At 53.7% G+C, this 14,558-nt stretch overlaps 1 protein-coding gene across 5 annotated transcripts in view; it reads right to left on the reverse strand.

Annotated features, from left to right (window-relative positions):
• The window catches only part of SH3PXD2A (SH3 and PX domains 2A), a 221,563-nt gene that overhangs the window by 44,567 nt on the left and 162,438 nt on the right, over window positions 1-14,558 (reverse strand). For all 5 annotated transcript variants that reach the window (XM_019636363.1, XM_019636362.1, XM_019636361.1 and 2 more), the window contains one exon: window positions 8,302-8,433. In XM_019636363.1, coding sequence (XP_019491908.1) covers window positions 8,302-8,433 — 132 coding nt within the window. The remainder of the gene's footprint in view (window positions 1-8,301; window positions 8,434-14,558) is intronic.

The raw sequence follows: 14,558 nt of genomic DNA on the forward strand, positions 1-14,558 counted from the left end.
GCTGAGGGGTGTAATATCACACAGCTGCTGGGTAATCTGGGGACAGAACAAGGGGATGTTTCTCAACCCGAATTCCCTGAGGTCCTGAAAAATTATACTCCCCAGAAAGTGACGACGCCAGGGTGGAAATCTGTTATATAAGAGTGGAGATCTTTTCCCTGAAATTCAGCCGTAAAGTGGGCACTGTCACTTAGGCTGTGTATGTGTGTTGGGGTGGGCAGCAGGTCTCCGGCGTTGTCTGTTCCCTGGGCACCTGGGCCAAGGTATGTCTGGAGAGGAGAGTGAGGTCACCTGTTGGCTATACTGCAAGACTCATACCTAAAACAACATACCTTGGCCTGCTACCACCTGACCCTCACTTCCCACTACCCTCCCCCATACCAGTTGGCCTCTGGTTCTCCCTCTGTTCCCCAAACTCAGTGCAGTCTCAGCTTTACCGCACCCCTTCAGTGAGGCCTTCCCTAGCCACATTCTATCCCCTCCTCTCCTGCTTATTTGCTGTCACAGTGCCCTGTCTATTTGCTGAACTGCACTTCTCAAAATCTAGAATAGTTTTCCTGGTTCACTTGTGATTGTCACTCACAACATGTGAGCCCTGAGAGGGTGGGGCTTTGTTCAAAGGCCTCTGTCACCTCTGGGCCCCCAGCCTGGCACTTAGTCAGCTACCGTAATATGGGTTTAGTGACAACCTATCCCCGGGAGATTGGCCTTGCCGGGGTCTGGGCAGTGTGTGGTTCAACTCGTCCTCTGGCGCTCAAATCCAGAAAAGTGGCATTTTGGAGGTGCTCATGAACAGTGCAAACTTGTTTGATCCCCAAAACAGAAGGCAGCCTGGTGCTGCCCTGGGGCTAAGGCTGAGATGAGCAGCTGGTGTCACACTCTGGCACTACAGCCAGATTTCCAAGGTCCCACTGAACCATATCTTTTGTTCAGAAACGGCTGTCCAAGGAAAATGGCCTTGAAGGGGTTTGGGACAGGACAGGGCCACAAAGCCAGCGTGAACGCAGAGTGACCAGTCACTCCACTTGCCCAACCTGAGCAGACAGAGCCCCCAGAGCCCACTGCCCCCCCCCGGCCACCTAGCGGCTGGATCCAGGCAGGTGGCTGGCAGTGTCCGTGCTGACAAGCCCTTGGACGTCTCCCTGACAATAGCCCGTGCAGATCTAGCTCCGGGAAAGAGCGATTTCCAGTCTCTGGACACATCTTTCCCTGCCACCTTCCTCCCGCAGCCAGGAATGCTTGCTTCAAGCACCACTGTTCTCAGGTCCTGCTCCTGCTTCCTTCTTTCCATAGCCCCATCCTTCCTGTCCATCCACTGCTGCCCAACTTTTCTTCATCAGCATATACCTGCTTGAGGTAATCATATACCTGCCTTGCTGTCTCAGCCCCAACAGACCCAGCCCTCTCCCTAGCACTCCACTCCCGTGGACCTGGAATTCCCTCCTTTTCCTGCCTATTTAACCACCCCCTCTCTCTCCAAGTCCCAGCTCAATGCCGCCAACTCCTCCAGGCAGCCTTCCCTGATTATGCTAGTCTCCCCCATCCTCCCACCCCCAGCACTTCAACTCTGTGCCATGCAAAAGAGGCACTGAGTGACAGCCGGCCTGAGGGCATCACAGGTGGGCCTCTGTTTCCCCAGCCTTGAATGAGGCCCCATGACCTGATACGGGAACTGCTCCGGTCACCAATGGGAACTTGACTTCTATCTCCAACTCTCTCCTGTCAAAGGGGCAAGGACAACTGCCCAAGCAAGGGCTCCGGGTGGGTGACTCGGGTATCCAGCGTCGTCTCCTGGCTTCGCTGCCCTGTAGTAAGCTCCCTACTTGCCATACCCATCTCACAAACCATCAGGGCTGAGAGAATACTCAGATACCACTGAGTGCAATCCGTTCTCGGGCCAAGTGGGACAGCTGAGGCCACAAGAGGGAAACTGGCTCGTTGTGAGCCCCAAGGTCTATCTGTGCAGAAATGCCCCAGTCCAGCGGTCTTACTAGGGACGATCATGTACTGAGCCCTTACAGTGTGCCAGGCCCTGCACTAAGCACTGAATTCCTTTTGAATCAGCATATACCAAACCTACAGCTGTGGGTACAATTATCCCCCTTTTACAGGTAATGAACTGATGCTTAGAGGACTCAAGTGACTCTCTTAGGGTCGCCACTAGTAAGCACCACATCAAGATTAAAACCAGGCTTATCTAAGTTGGAGCCCATATTTTTTATTGCTAGGCTTTCGTGCAATCTCATTCTCAAAATACCGTCTAGCATGGGTGAAGAAAGTTTGGCGAAAGGGCCCAATGCTGGGTCAGGATGCCCAATTCTGCTCCCGGATTTATACCTACGGCCCTTTCCCATCCAGCCAGCTCTGTGAAATAGATAACAAGTACCGTGTTTGCCGGTGTATAAGATGATTTTTTGGCCCTGAAAAATATGCCTCCAAGTAGGGGGTCGTCTTATACGCCAGGTACACTTCAGATAGACTGCCCATAGTGCTTGCCCCGTGCCATAGTGGCCTCCCGATGCCCGCCCACTTCATTCCACATACCGTTCAGGCATCAGCAGCGCTGCTGGGTGTATGCTCGGCTGTTATGCGATTTTGCTGTTATGCGATTTTACCACACTCGCAAAATCTACGGTACCAGTCTATAGAGTGTGTTTTCTTTAGTGAATTACCGGTATGTTTACCGGTAATAAACTTGCACTGTTTTATGTATATGTTTGATTACATACAGCCTTGTGACAGTTTTCCTGCATGTCATAAGCATTTGAATATAAATTAAAATGTTGAAATCAAATCTGATATTGTTTTACCTTTTATTTGGTGTGTGGAAGGTGTGCGGAAGAGGGGGTAGTCTTATACGGCGAGTATATAACAAACTCTGTATTTTGAGTGGAAATGTTAGGGGGTCGTCTTATACGCCCAGTCGTCTTATATGCCGGCAAATACGGTACACACCAGAAACAGCCTTGGACCAGAATGGACTTTGGAATTGCTGGTTAGGCTGATAGAGCAGGAATATACGTGTACATGCTGCGCTTAGAAAGAGTAATGCTGTCAGAGACCAGTGCCTTCTGACAACTGGACAGTAGGTTATGGGGGCCAGTCTCCACATCTAAACGGGGGCTGGCTCATGGGAAGCAAACTCTTAAAAGGCTGTTGCTTAGTTAAGAGTGTCAGTTTACTTATCTGCAGTGCAGATTGCAATAAACCTGCCTTTCTAGAAATAGCCTATCCTACCTTGCTTGGGACACCTCTTTTCTGGGGTAGGTTGGCAGTCTGAATTAGTAAGCAGGTGGTTCCTTAGTGAGCGCACAAACTAAGCAAAAGATATCGAAGATATACAGAAGTCCACTTAGGCCATGGAAAGGGTGCAAAACTATCCCAGCCCCACATTCCAGTCCATCCCATAAGTACCCAGAACACTCACATCAACGAGAGTCTAAGCTCCCTAAAGGCAGGAACCTTATGGGTCTGTACCCAGTCAGCACGGGGCCTGGGACAAAGGCGGTACTCGACAATTGTGAGATGGATGAATGAACACTCTACAGAGTATACGCCTCCCTCATAAAAAGCCCGTGTAGAACCAGCTATAACAATGTCCAGGAAGCAACATCTAAGTAACAGAACAGACACGTCCTCAGTGTTAAGAAGATTCCAGCTCACAATTCTTCATGCTGAAGAATGTATGGTCTTTGACAACACAAAAGAATCATTATGATACACAACTCTGAGAGGAAAACTTACTAGTCTGTCTTATTGAAAAAGATATTTATCAAAGCAATAATAAATGGTTACATTTCATTAAAAAAATAGTCCATGTAGTATATATCACCGCCCGGTTATACTTATAAGGAAACAAACATTAGGGGGTTTTTATTTGTGGCACACAGGGTAGCATCAGACTGTAACCTCGTGTTCAGATTCCTGATGCTCTGCTCTCTTCACTACACACACAGCTACAAAACAAGCAAAACAGTTGCAGCCAACATGTTTTTAGTTTCTTTACCCCTTCTAGATCTCCTTTCTTTAAAACCTGACCTCCACTATTGCTGAACAAGTTGTCTAGGTAGCCATGTTTATCCCCCATGACACCAGGGCTGGACACATGACTTAAGGTCTGTCAATCAGATTTAAATGTCAAATTTTGAACTCAAGAGACCCATAGGCCGTTGTCAGTTGGTGGTGGTGGTTGCCACTGAAAAGTCATGCAGAGTCTTGTCCTGACAAGCCAATGGCAGATGAGCAGGTTGCTGTTATAAGTGAATAGGGAGAGAAGGAAGGTAAGCATGCAGTTAGGAGAAGTTCATGTGGCTGGGCTCTAAATCTACATGGGACCCGAGAGAGACAAGAGTAGCTGCTTTGGCTCATGTTGACTTTCTGGTTTCAAGTTCCCAGTCCCTGTGAGGCTGGGGGATGTACTTTCCACCCATGGGTTTGGTGAGATTTTTTCCAGCATCCTTTCAATAATCTTCAATAATCCTTTCAATAATGAGCAAGTCTGAGTGGATGTCTGTCCAAGGTTTAGTTTTCTCACCTACACAATTTCTCACCTGGATGGACCAGCGGAGCTCAAAATTCTTTGCCTGCACAATGCTTGGATCTTAGATTCTGTAGCTATGTGCCTCCAAGGAAGTGTAAGATTTCCCAGTGTTATCACTCCAGTACCAGGAAAGAAGCAAAGACTCAGAGGAGGAAAGCTGATGCAGGAAAAGAGTGAGCAAGGAGTATGTAATGAGCATATCTCCACCTCCTCCCCTGGCCCTTAGTCCTGAGAAGAAGGAAACAGCCCTGGAAAGTTGGATGCAGCTTTGCTCAACACAGAAATCAGAGCACCTGGGACCCTGCCATCGCTGCTCTGTCAGAAGTTAGACCAGATTATCCCTGCTGGAAGGTGAAGCCAATGTGGTCTTTGAGGCATAAGAATGTCCTACAAAGGAGGCATCTCAGGCACTGCTACTTATATCAAAGGTGGAGAAGCTTCCATGGACAAGCCAGCAATGGCAGCTACATGCCTTGCTGGTTGGCAAAGCTAACAAAGCTGTTGAATCTTTCTGCTAGATTTGTCCCTGTTAAACAATGGAAAAAAAGAATCTTTCCCTGGCTGGGTCCCAGGCCTACTGCTTGATCAAAAATGCTTTTCGTGAAACAATTCAGGTCTCACTTTGAATGTCTGACTTCTGTCCACCTATGTTCTCTGGAATAGGCTTGTCCTCAGTGCTGGGTACACATCACCCTTCTCAGGTCCTCTTGGCTCTTGCTTGTCCCCAAGTTCAAAGGAACAATTAACAACATGAATTCCCTTCCCACGACCTATGATCACCATGCTGGAAGGAGGGGCACAGAGGCACCCTTCTGTAACGTTCCAGGGAGCCTTGTGGTCATCTCAACCAGGCCGTGTTTCTCCCTGACCTGTAGCCTCGGCAGCTTGGGGATGATCCCACCCAGGATCAGCCCACTCTCGCCCTTCCCCAACGTCCTCTGTAGAGGGGAGAGATCTCAGCTATTGGACTCTAGGGAAACAACTTAACCTCTTAGCCTATTACTTTAGCCACAAAATGGTTCAAGTGCCTTCTACTGCGTGGGGTTGTCCCATGGTTTCCGCAGAATGATGCATGTGAAGTGCGCGGCCCGACACCTGGAGTTTACTGTTTACTGATTCTCGACTGCCTTTCACACACGTCTCTCTTGAGAACAATGAGATTACAGAGCACTGGCATAACCACACCTCCAAATGGCTTGGTGGCAATGGTCCCAGCCCGAGGGCTCTGATGAGCAGGCAGAGCCAGAGGTGGCTGGATCCTTCTATGAACACTCTAGTCAAGGGATTTCCAGCCTGGCGAGAAGGTGACATAGGCAGAGTCCTGGCTCCCAGTGGGCAAGGCAAGTCCCCAGGCGGCAGGGATAGCGCTGGGACTGCTGACCCAATAATTCGAGGGGAAATGCCTCAACACACCCACCGTGTCCCAAGGTCAAAGGCATCACAACTGGGTCTTTGTTCCAGAGTTCAAAAGCCTCCCTCACTAATCCTTCCAAAGCTAGCTTGTAGGGTGCACAACACACCTCCCCTCCCCCACCGTCAGCCGTCCAGCTTCCTAGAACTGGGAAACCGCCCACCTAAGGATCTGCAGTTTGGCCCTCTTCCTTTCTGCCCTCCACCCTCTTAGTTTCTCTGGTTAAGCTGGTCGTACACTCCAGGCCTCCTGGATACTGCTGGCAACAGATAGTGTGGGTTTGCACAGTGAACACAGCTCTGCAAGGTCCTTGTGTAAACATTTGCTGTTGGGCAGCTGTCTCCACCAAGGGTAAAGGTACAAAACTCTTGGAGAAGTGGAAAAGCCCCCTCTAGAGAGGCTCTCCCCACCCAACACCCAGAGCCCTATGGAGTCTCCCAGCCTCGGAGTTCAGATCTGGGAAAGGGCTTGGGGAGGTCATCTGTGTTCCCTGGGTCCTGGATGTGGGATGGGAAGGCAGAGGACACACATGGCCCTGGGAATCAGGGAGTCTGATACACAGCGGGCTGACTTCTCTTTGTGTGGGGCTTCCTCTTGAGCCGTCCTGGCCAGTGGCTGGTACCCACTTCTGCTTCTCCAGGGTTACACAGCTATGCTGGTGATACAAAGCAGTGAGGTGGCAAGAGGGTCCCTAAGCCAGAACGCCACTTCTGAGCAGATCTGACCTTATGCGGAAAAGCAGGCCCACCTTTCTTGGGAACCAGCTCCGAAACAAACATCTCTCCTCAGCTGGTGCCTCTAATTCCACCATTAGAGATCCCCTCCTCTGGGTGTTGAGTGTTTTCCAGAGCCAGGCGCCTGTGACAATGCAGCTTCCCTGGGAGGCAGCGAGGTAGGGTTGTTACTGGGATAAAAGATGGAAGGAGACTCACATGGGCACCTGGGGTGAAGGGCCCAGGCTTTATGCTAGGGACGGGCTCTGTTGGGGCGACTGCGGCTGCCATCCACCTTGGTGGTGACTCTAGGCACCCAAAGGCAGATCCTGACCTCTCTGAGAAGGGAACAGGCTGCGAAGACTCCAGACCAGGGAGGGCCATGAGTCAGGCCTATGGGGGCATCGCAGCCTAAGCTCACCTCCCCCAGGAGGGCTGCTGGGATTTCCTAGGCATCTCTACAGCTACCGGCTGCCTACAGGCATAAAAATCAGGGGCCTAGGAACATCTTTGTTCTGTTCTGATTTTGACCTCAAATGACTCACATCCTCTCAAATTTTCTGTGCATCAGTTACTCTATCTATCGAATGGGCACGGTCATCCCTTGGTCTGTCTTCCTTCCAGGGCTCAAAATACTGGAAGGGAAATGAGTGGAGCAGGGAAAGGAGAACAGGCCCCTCCCCGCTGGGAGTATCCTCCAAACACAGCTCAGAGAGGCTCCTCTGCATGGACCTTCCCTCGCAGCAAACCGAAACCGAAACAACATCCCAGAAACCAATTCAAGCCCAGCAGGTCCTGGGCAAGCTGCTGATGGATGTCCTGGGCCAGAGGTGTCCCCGGTCCTGCAGCGGGTTGCACAGGCGTGCACCTTGGACTCCCTCCTCTCTTCACCTGCAAAGCCTCCTGCTGCCAAGGGCACTGAGACATTTGGGCCCACTCAGTGAGAACCTTGAAAACAGCAAACCCCTGGATGGCCCCAGACAAAACAAAGCTTTCAGTTCCCAATGACAGGGCGGTTGCTACAGGACCCTCCTTGGCCTCAGGACCTGGCTTCATCCCCCTGTCTGGGCCTCCTTCCCAGGTCCTGGAAGCCTTCAGCTCGGCAGGGGGCAGTCAGCTCACTGCCCAGGCACTAGCTAACCCCCAAAGGCCTGGCCTTTCCTCAGACAACCCACCAGGGGCCCGAGAACCCTGGACCCCACAGTGGTGTCATGGCCCACCTTTCCACCAGCTAGCTGGGTTCTCCCGGCCTTGCCTGGACCCTGGCTTGGAATAGGGTCCCAATGGAGGAAGCTGCTGTAGGGTGCTCCTGAGCTGGGAGCTACCTTCCCTATGGGCCTCAGCGGGCACGGGGAGCCTGAACGTGGGCTGGATAGTTATACCCGCATTGCCACCCGGGCCTTGCATTAACACAAGCCGGTTAATCACCCTGAGCAGTGGAGACATTCTTCCACCACCAGGCAAACTGCTGGCCTGCAGCCCAAACCAACAGGGGAAAACTTCAGCCTCCTCAGCCCTCTCCCCGCCAGATGGAAATAACGTATAGCGCAGAGGTGGGGGAGGAGGAAGGGAACAAAAACCAGCCGTCCATCCGAGGAGCCAGGCTGGAACCTGGAGTGGCTGGCTGGGGCACTCACCACTTTCGTTCTTCTCGATGACATCCACCACCTCCCCAGCCTGGAGGCTCAGCTCCGAGTTCTCCTGCTTCTTATAGTTGGACACCACCACGTACTGTTCCAGGATCATGGGCTCGGCGCTGGTGTCGGCACCTGGCGAGGGCAGAAAGCACGCGGTGAGCCAGCGGCCAGCCATGGCCCCGCGGCCGGGGCGCCCCCTGTCCATCGGGGGAGGCTGCTCTGTCGCCAGCGCCGCTCCAAGGGGCCGCCTGCAGCCAGGGTTCGCAGCTCGCTGGGCCCCAAGGACAGGCCATATAGCAAGGCCCCACACCGGCCCGCTGCACCGCGGGGGCCGGGGCACATGGGGAGCCAGGGGACAGAGGGGAGGTGGGGGGAGGAGAGAGACAGACAGAGACAGAGGCCAAGGAAACTCAGAGGAAAAGCCTGCTGCTGTGATGCGTTAGTCACAGCCCAGCACGAGGGAGGCAGAGGAGAGGCCTGGGGCGAACGTGGTCTCTCCAGACCCCTCGGAGGCAGGGGTGTGAGGGGAGGGCCGCGGGCGGGCGGGTCATGAGGGCTGAGGCCAGAGTGGAGAAGAGAGAGAAAGGCAAGGCAAGGAGGACGGCTGCTGCCTCTCCCCCAACTCCTGTAAATCCAGAGAAAGAGAGTCAGCAGTCCTCCCCTCGGGAGGGAGAGGGAGAGAGCCGGAGAGACCGTCTCCACAGCCTGGGCCCAGGCGAGAAGTCAAGAGGGTTTGAGGCCGCCAATCACTGGGGTTTACTCGCAACCCTTAAATAGAAACACATGAGACCCATCGAATGAGGAGCTGGGGGTGGAGGCAGGGGAGGGGGAGGAGGGCCGACACTGTTTACTTGAAACCCAAGAAGAAAGTCCCAGCGCCAGCAGCCGGCCAGCCCAGCCAGCCCCCCGCCAACTTTTCCTCAAGTTCGGCTCCGTGCCTGCCCCTTGGGCTCACCAGGGTGCTGCCACCGAGTCCAAGGGCCTGGCACACACGGACCAGCCTCAGGTTGGCTCTCCCAGCCCCGCTTCCAGAGGGGGCATTGGTCCGGCCTGGCCGCTACCCACTGGCCGCATGGAGATCGACTCAGTCTCCCTCTGCTTTGAAGTGCTGGGCCATGTGGGGAGGCTCCCAGAAGCCTCCAGCTGCCCTCTCCTGGTTGTTTCATGGAGCTTGAGGGATCAAATGGCAGGAGGGCAGGCTCCCAGGAGCAAGCAACTTCTGTGTCCTCCTCAGCCGCCAAACTGGTGCAACATTCATTAAGCAAGCACCTGGCTAGAAGGTGGACTGACTGGGTGCCCATCTCAGCTGACTGGCAGTGTGGTATTGGACATGCTGCTTAAACCTCTCTTGAGTTTCACTATTATCATCACCATCACTAGTTATCACTATTATCATCACAAAACACCTATGACAATACCTGCCCTGCTAGGAGCTGAAAGAATCCATAAACCAGAGACCCACTGGTTACCTCCTATAGGAGGCCTTCCCAGCCCCCCTCCGCCCAAAAGAAATTCCTAGCACATTTCTTCAACTATGCGTCTACCACTCTAAACATCTGCCAGTCTCCTGGGAGGCTGGGGGCTTCATACCACCATGTGGCTGTAGAAATGGCTGAGGCAGGGTCCCCAGGCTCCACGCAGTCCCCCTCAGCGCTTCAGCCTGCAGCCATATTCCCTACATGCCTGAGTCTAACTTGGCAAATGTTCTGTGCCAGGCACGTGCCCTGTCTAATTTTATCGTCACAACAACCTTCTTACTTCCCATTTCACAAAAGACTACTCACAGTCCCAGAGAGGGCCAGAGGCTTGCCCCAGCTCACACAGCTGCTATGGAGAGAACCAAATTCACTCAGTGTTTTAGCTTCAAGCCCACCTCTCCTTCCGTTACAGAACCGCCTCTGATTTGTTTCCAGGCATCCCACTCTCTTAGCACAATGACCCTCATACTTGGTCCCACAAAATTGTCTGGGTGGCTTTGAAAGAATACCAAGGCCTGGGCCCCACCCCCAGGGGTCCAAATTTAATGGGTCTGGGCAGTTTTTTAGACAGCCCCCTCCCCCATGGTTCTCATGTACAGCACTGCTTAGCTCTTTGGGTCTTTCCATGGCGATCTAGCCTACCTCGGGCAGGGGGGAACGGATGGGAAAGAAACCCATTGCTCCTGGAGGTTTTCTCCCATGAGTTATGGATCTCCAGCCCCAGCTCAGCCCTGTAGAGACTCAGAAGGGACCCTGTCTCAGCTGAGGCCTGCCACATAGATATGCACACGCACAGCCCCGGGCAGACCCTCCAAAGCCAGGATTGTATTTCAGGCAGAAATGCAACCAACAGCTGGGCAGCAGGGCCAGCCCGGCTCTGCACTCAGGCTCGGCCGGCTTCTGCGCCTGCCCCTGCCCCTGCCAGCAGGACAGAGGCAGCGCTGGGCAGTGCTGACAGAGACTACTTCCCACTGGGCCCCTGGGGGCACATCAGTGCCTCTGTGGCCAAAAGCACTTCTTAAGTGCACCCAGCAGAAAAAGGGGATCCTTTATAGTTTGTGAGAGAACTCAAGATACACATAGGAGTTCCCCAGCAGCAGGTTAGAGAGCTTCCAAATCCTGAAAATGCCCAGATGACAATGACAATTAATCACGAGCCTTGTTATCGCTCACTGATGGGCAGCTCGTCTCACTGTCTCATTGGATCCTCACAGCAACCCTATGTGGTACGTCCTGTTACTGTGTCCCATTCTACTCACAGGCAGACTGAGGCTCAAGAGAGTAAGCCATTTTCCTAAGGTCACAAGGCTGGGACTGAACCCAAGACCACGTGACACCGGCACTTGTGTTCTGAACTTCTGTACTGTACCTGGCCTACAAGAGAGCCACTGGAACCCTGGTGTCCAAGGAGGGGCCCTGCCTCATCCTGTCCCCAGACACTTGGCATACAGTTGGTGCTTAATAAAGATTGGAGTATGGGTTCCGTGTTGACTCTTGCTGCATCTATTGACCAGAACACAATGCCCATTATGTGGCTGGCATTCAGCAAATGTAAAATGAATGAAATGAATGAAAAGGCGGACAGATGAGCAGAGTGACTTAATGATTTGTTTTGAGCCAATATGGATATACCAGGCAGGGCCTCACCTCTGAAATTCAGAAGAACTAGATAACTAAACTGTAGAAGGGAGAAAGGCGAGATGGGGAAACAGAGGCACAGAAGAGCAAGGAGCCAGAAGTTTGCGGCCAGAAGCTGCCAGAGAGGACAAGCAGGAGTGCTGGGGAATGGAGAGACATCAGCTCATTTTAATCCAAGCCAAGGAAACCTGAGGCAAGATTTCAAAGAGGGGGAAAATCCACATATTCCTCCCCATGGCCCCTTGGAAAATTGGCTTGCTTGAGCTTTCTGAAGGCTGACACTCTGGGGCACAGGTAGAAAAGCTAAGGAAATGTTCCCCAGGCGTTTCAGAGCCCAGACGACAGCCATTGGCACTTATTGGAGGCTACTCCAAAGGCTAGGGGATGAACAGATGGACACACAGACAGGCACAATGTCCTCCTCGCTGCCCTTCCCACCCCCAGCACGTGCAGGCTCCCAGCTTGCTCACTCTGGCATCTGCCTCTCAGGGTGCTGCCTGCCCAGGGCTGCCCGGGCCGGCGTGAGCTGGGAGCAGGTATCCAGATGAGAAACCACTCGGCAGGCGGGCCGGTGGGTGATGTCATCCGACAGAGGCTGTTCTGGATCCCCTCCCAGCCAGGGCTTGGAAAATTGGGGGCTGAAGGAGTCAGCCCCAGGGAGGAGAGGGGGCAGTGTGAGGAGCCTCCTGTCTTCAGATGGGAAGGGTTTGGCAGAGGCATGGAGAAGGGGCGGACTTTTTAGAGCTGGAAGGGGGGCTTTGTAAGAGTCTCATGCAAGGCTGGGCCCCTGGGCCTCACTTGGAGCCCCTGGCTGGGTCTGCTGGGGCTCTGGCAGCTCCCTGGGTCCCTGCCCCACCCTTGTCTCACACCTGCACCCCCTCCAACTACCACCTGGATGGACCCCTGGCTCCTGCCGGGTCCTGACTGCCAACTTAAACTTCTCAGCGAGGCTTTTGCCAAGACAGTCCCCTGCTTCAACACCTTTGGTGGGTCCCTGTGGCCTATAGAATAAAGGCCAAATTCAAGCTCAGACTTTCTTGACAATCTGAGCTCCCCAAGTTCTCTGACACACAATCCCCTGATCCAGGCAACATTCATCATTCAACACATATGTCTCGGGCTCCCACTGTGTGCCAGCCACGCTGTTCTATGAGGGTTCTTCCCTCGAAGCCTTTGCTTTAGCTGTTCCCCCTGCCTGGAATGACTTGCTTTCTACCAACCCCAACTCTCTCCAGCCATCTCTGCCCTCCAGAAGTCTCCTGATGACTCCAGTCATAGTGCTTGCTCCTGTCCTGTACAGGATTTTTTGGAGGGCACTGTTCCCCAACCAGATCATGTGCCTTAGATAAGAGTCGCCCTGATGAGAGTACATGCCCCAGGACTGGTGCCATAGGACATGGTACTGGACACAATAACTGCCTAAGAGTCATGATGCAAAAGCATAAAATTGGAGTCTGAGGGCCTGAGGTTCAGTCCTGCATTGCCCTTGCCAGCTCTGTGACCTTGGGGAGGATACTTAACCTCTCTGAGCTTTAGCTCCCTCATCTGTAAGCAGGAACAGAAACAGTACCTACCTCATGGGGTTGTTCTGAGCATGGTATGAGGTGGGAGATTTGGAGAGGAGGAGGAGGGGTTTAGGTTCCTCTGCAGCCTCAGAACCAGCAGGCAGCTCAGGGCAAGGGCCACAGGCACCACAAGAAGGGTGGCCGAGGCTGTGTCCCTGTAACATGCCCCTCTCAGACCCCGCCTCCTGGCAGCAGTGGGCTTGCCAGCTGGAGAGCCAGACCAGAGCCCCCAAGCCCTTTCTGGGGTGGGGAGGGGATACCAGACAAAGCAGCCCAAAGACCCTCATCTATAAGGATCTTGGCATAAGCGTCTACCTCTGAGTTTCCTGTTTCATCTAACTCTCCAACATTCCAGATGGGAAATCAAGGCCCAGAGAGACCTGGCGACTCACTCAAGACTCCAGCCCTTGACTCGGAGCCTGGCTGGTTCCCTCCCACCCCTGTCCATCACTGCCTCCCCTCAGCCTCTTACTGCAAACAGCTGGGCTCCTGCTGAGAAGCCCTGCAGTGGCCTCTGCCCCAGGCTCCCCACATTCTCCATGGTCCCCCACCCCTAAACTCTGAGCATCCCGCTAAGAACCCTCCAGTCACTCACAATTGGTTCCTCCCAGGCCGGACTTGGCCTGCCGGCTTCTCCACAGGCCCTTGGGCGGCCAGGCTATACGTTTGGTGAATAAAATGTATTGTTGTGGGCCAAGTGGGCTCTGGCTCACTGGCGCGTGGAGAGGGGAAAAAGGGACAGGAGCCCAGTAATTAGCTCAGGCCCAGGCCCTCGTCACAGGCAGCCATACGGATGACTGCAAGGGGCTTGGGACCGGCAAAGGGTCCTTCTGCCTGCCACCTTCTCCTCTGGTCCAGCCTGTCAGGATGCTCACCTTCCATTCCCTGCCCACAGCTGTGGGGGGAGGGGCCGGCCCAGCTCTCTCTGACCCGACCTTTCTGCTTTATCGCCCAATCTCCAAGCCTGAACCTCTGCTCTCAGGTTTGGGCTAGGAGAGGGGAGTCCAAGAGCACTCTCAGAGATGGAGGGGTTCCTAGAAAAGCCTTCTGAAAGTCCCACCCCTCTTTCTGATACCATCTCCCTCAGCAACCGAGAACCCTGCTATCCAGGTTTTCTGCAATTGTCCAATAAGACCAAAGACTAAAGGCAAGCCCCTGACCCCTGGCCCAGCTCTGCCCAGACACAGGGCACAGACCTAAGTCTCTGAGGGCCATCCAGGCAAGGCAGCCCAAAGCCTGGAAAGCCTCCTGAGGCCAGAGGCAGCTCCAAGCTCTGTATCCCTGGGGCACGGGAGCTGTGACCTCCGCCACAGTCACAGGACTCCCATCCCCTGCTGCAGATCCCCGGTGAGGACCACTGGAAAGCAGGCTCCTGCTCTTTGCCTCAGGTTACTGCCTGGAGTGAGGTTAAGAGTCTTTGGCTGGCCCATCTCACAGGGATGGCCAGCTGAGTTAAAGTTGAAGATAATAGTAGGGACACACTTTCTGTGTGCCAGGTTCCCTGTGGGGTAACATTGCATCCACTTTGGGAGGTTACATAACCCAGCCAAGGCAGCACAGCCAGGACGTGGCAGAG

Source organism: Hipposideros armiger, unplaced genomic scaffold (genome assembly GCF_001890085.2).
Source record: "Hipposideros armiger isolate ML-2016 unplaced genomic scaffold, ASM189008v1 scaffold_28, whole genome shotgun sequence".
In the NCBI taxonomy this organism is placed as follows: Eukaryota; Metazoa; Chordata; class Mammalia; order Chiroptera; family Hipposideridae; genus Hipposideros; species Hipposideros armiger.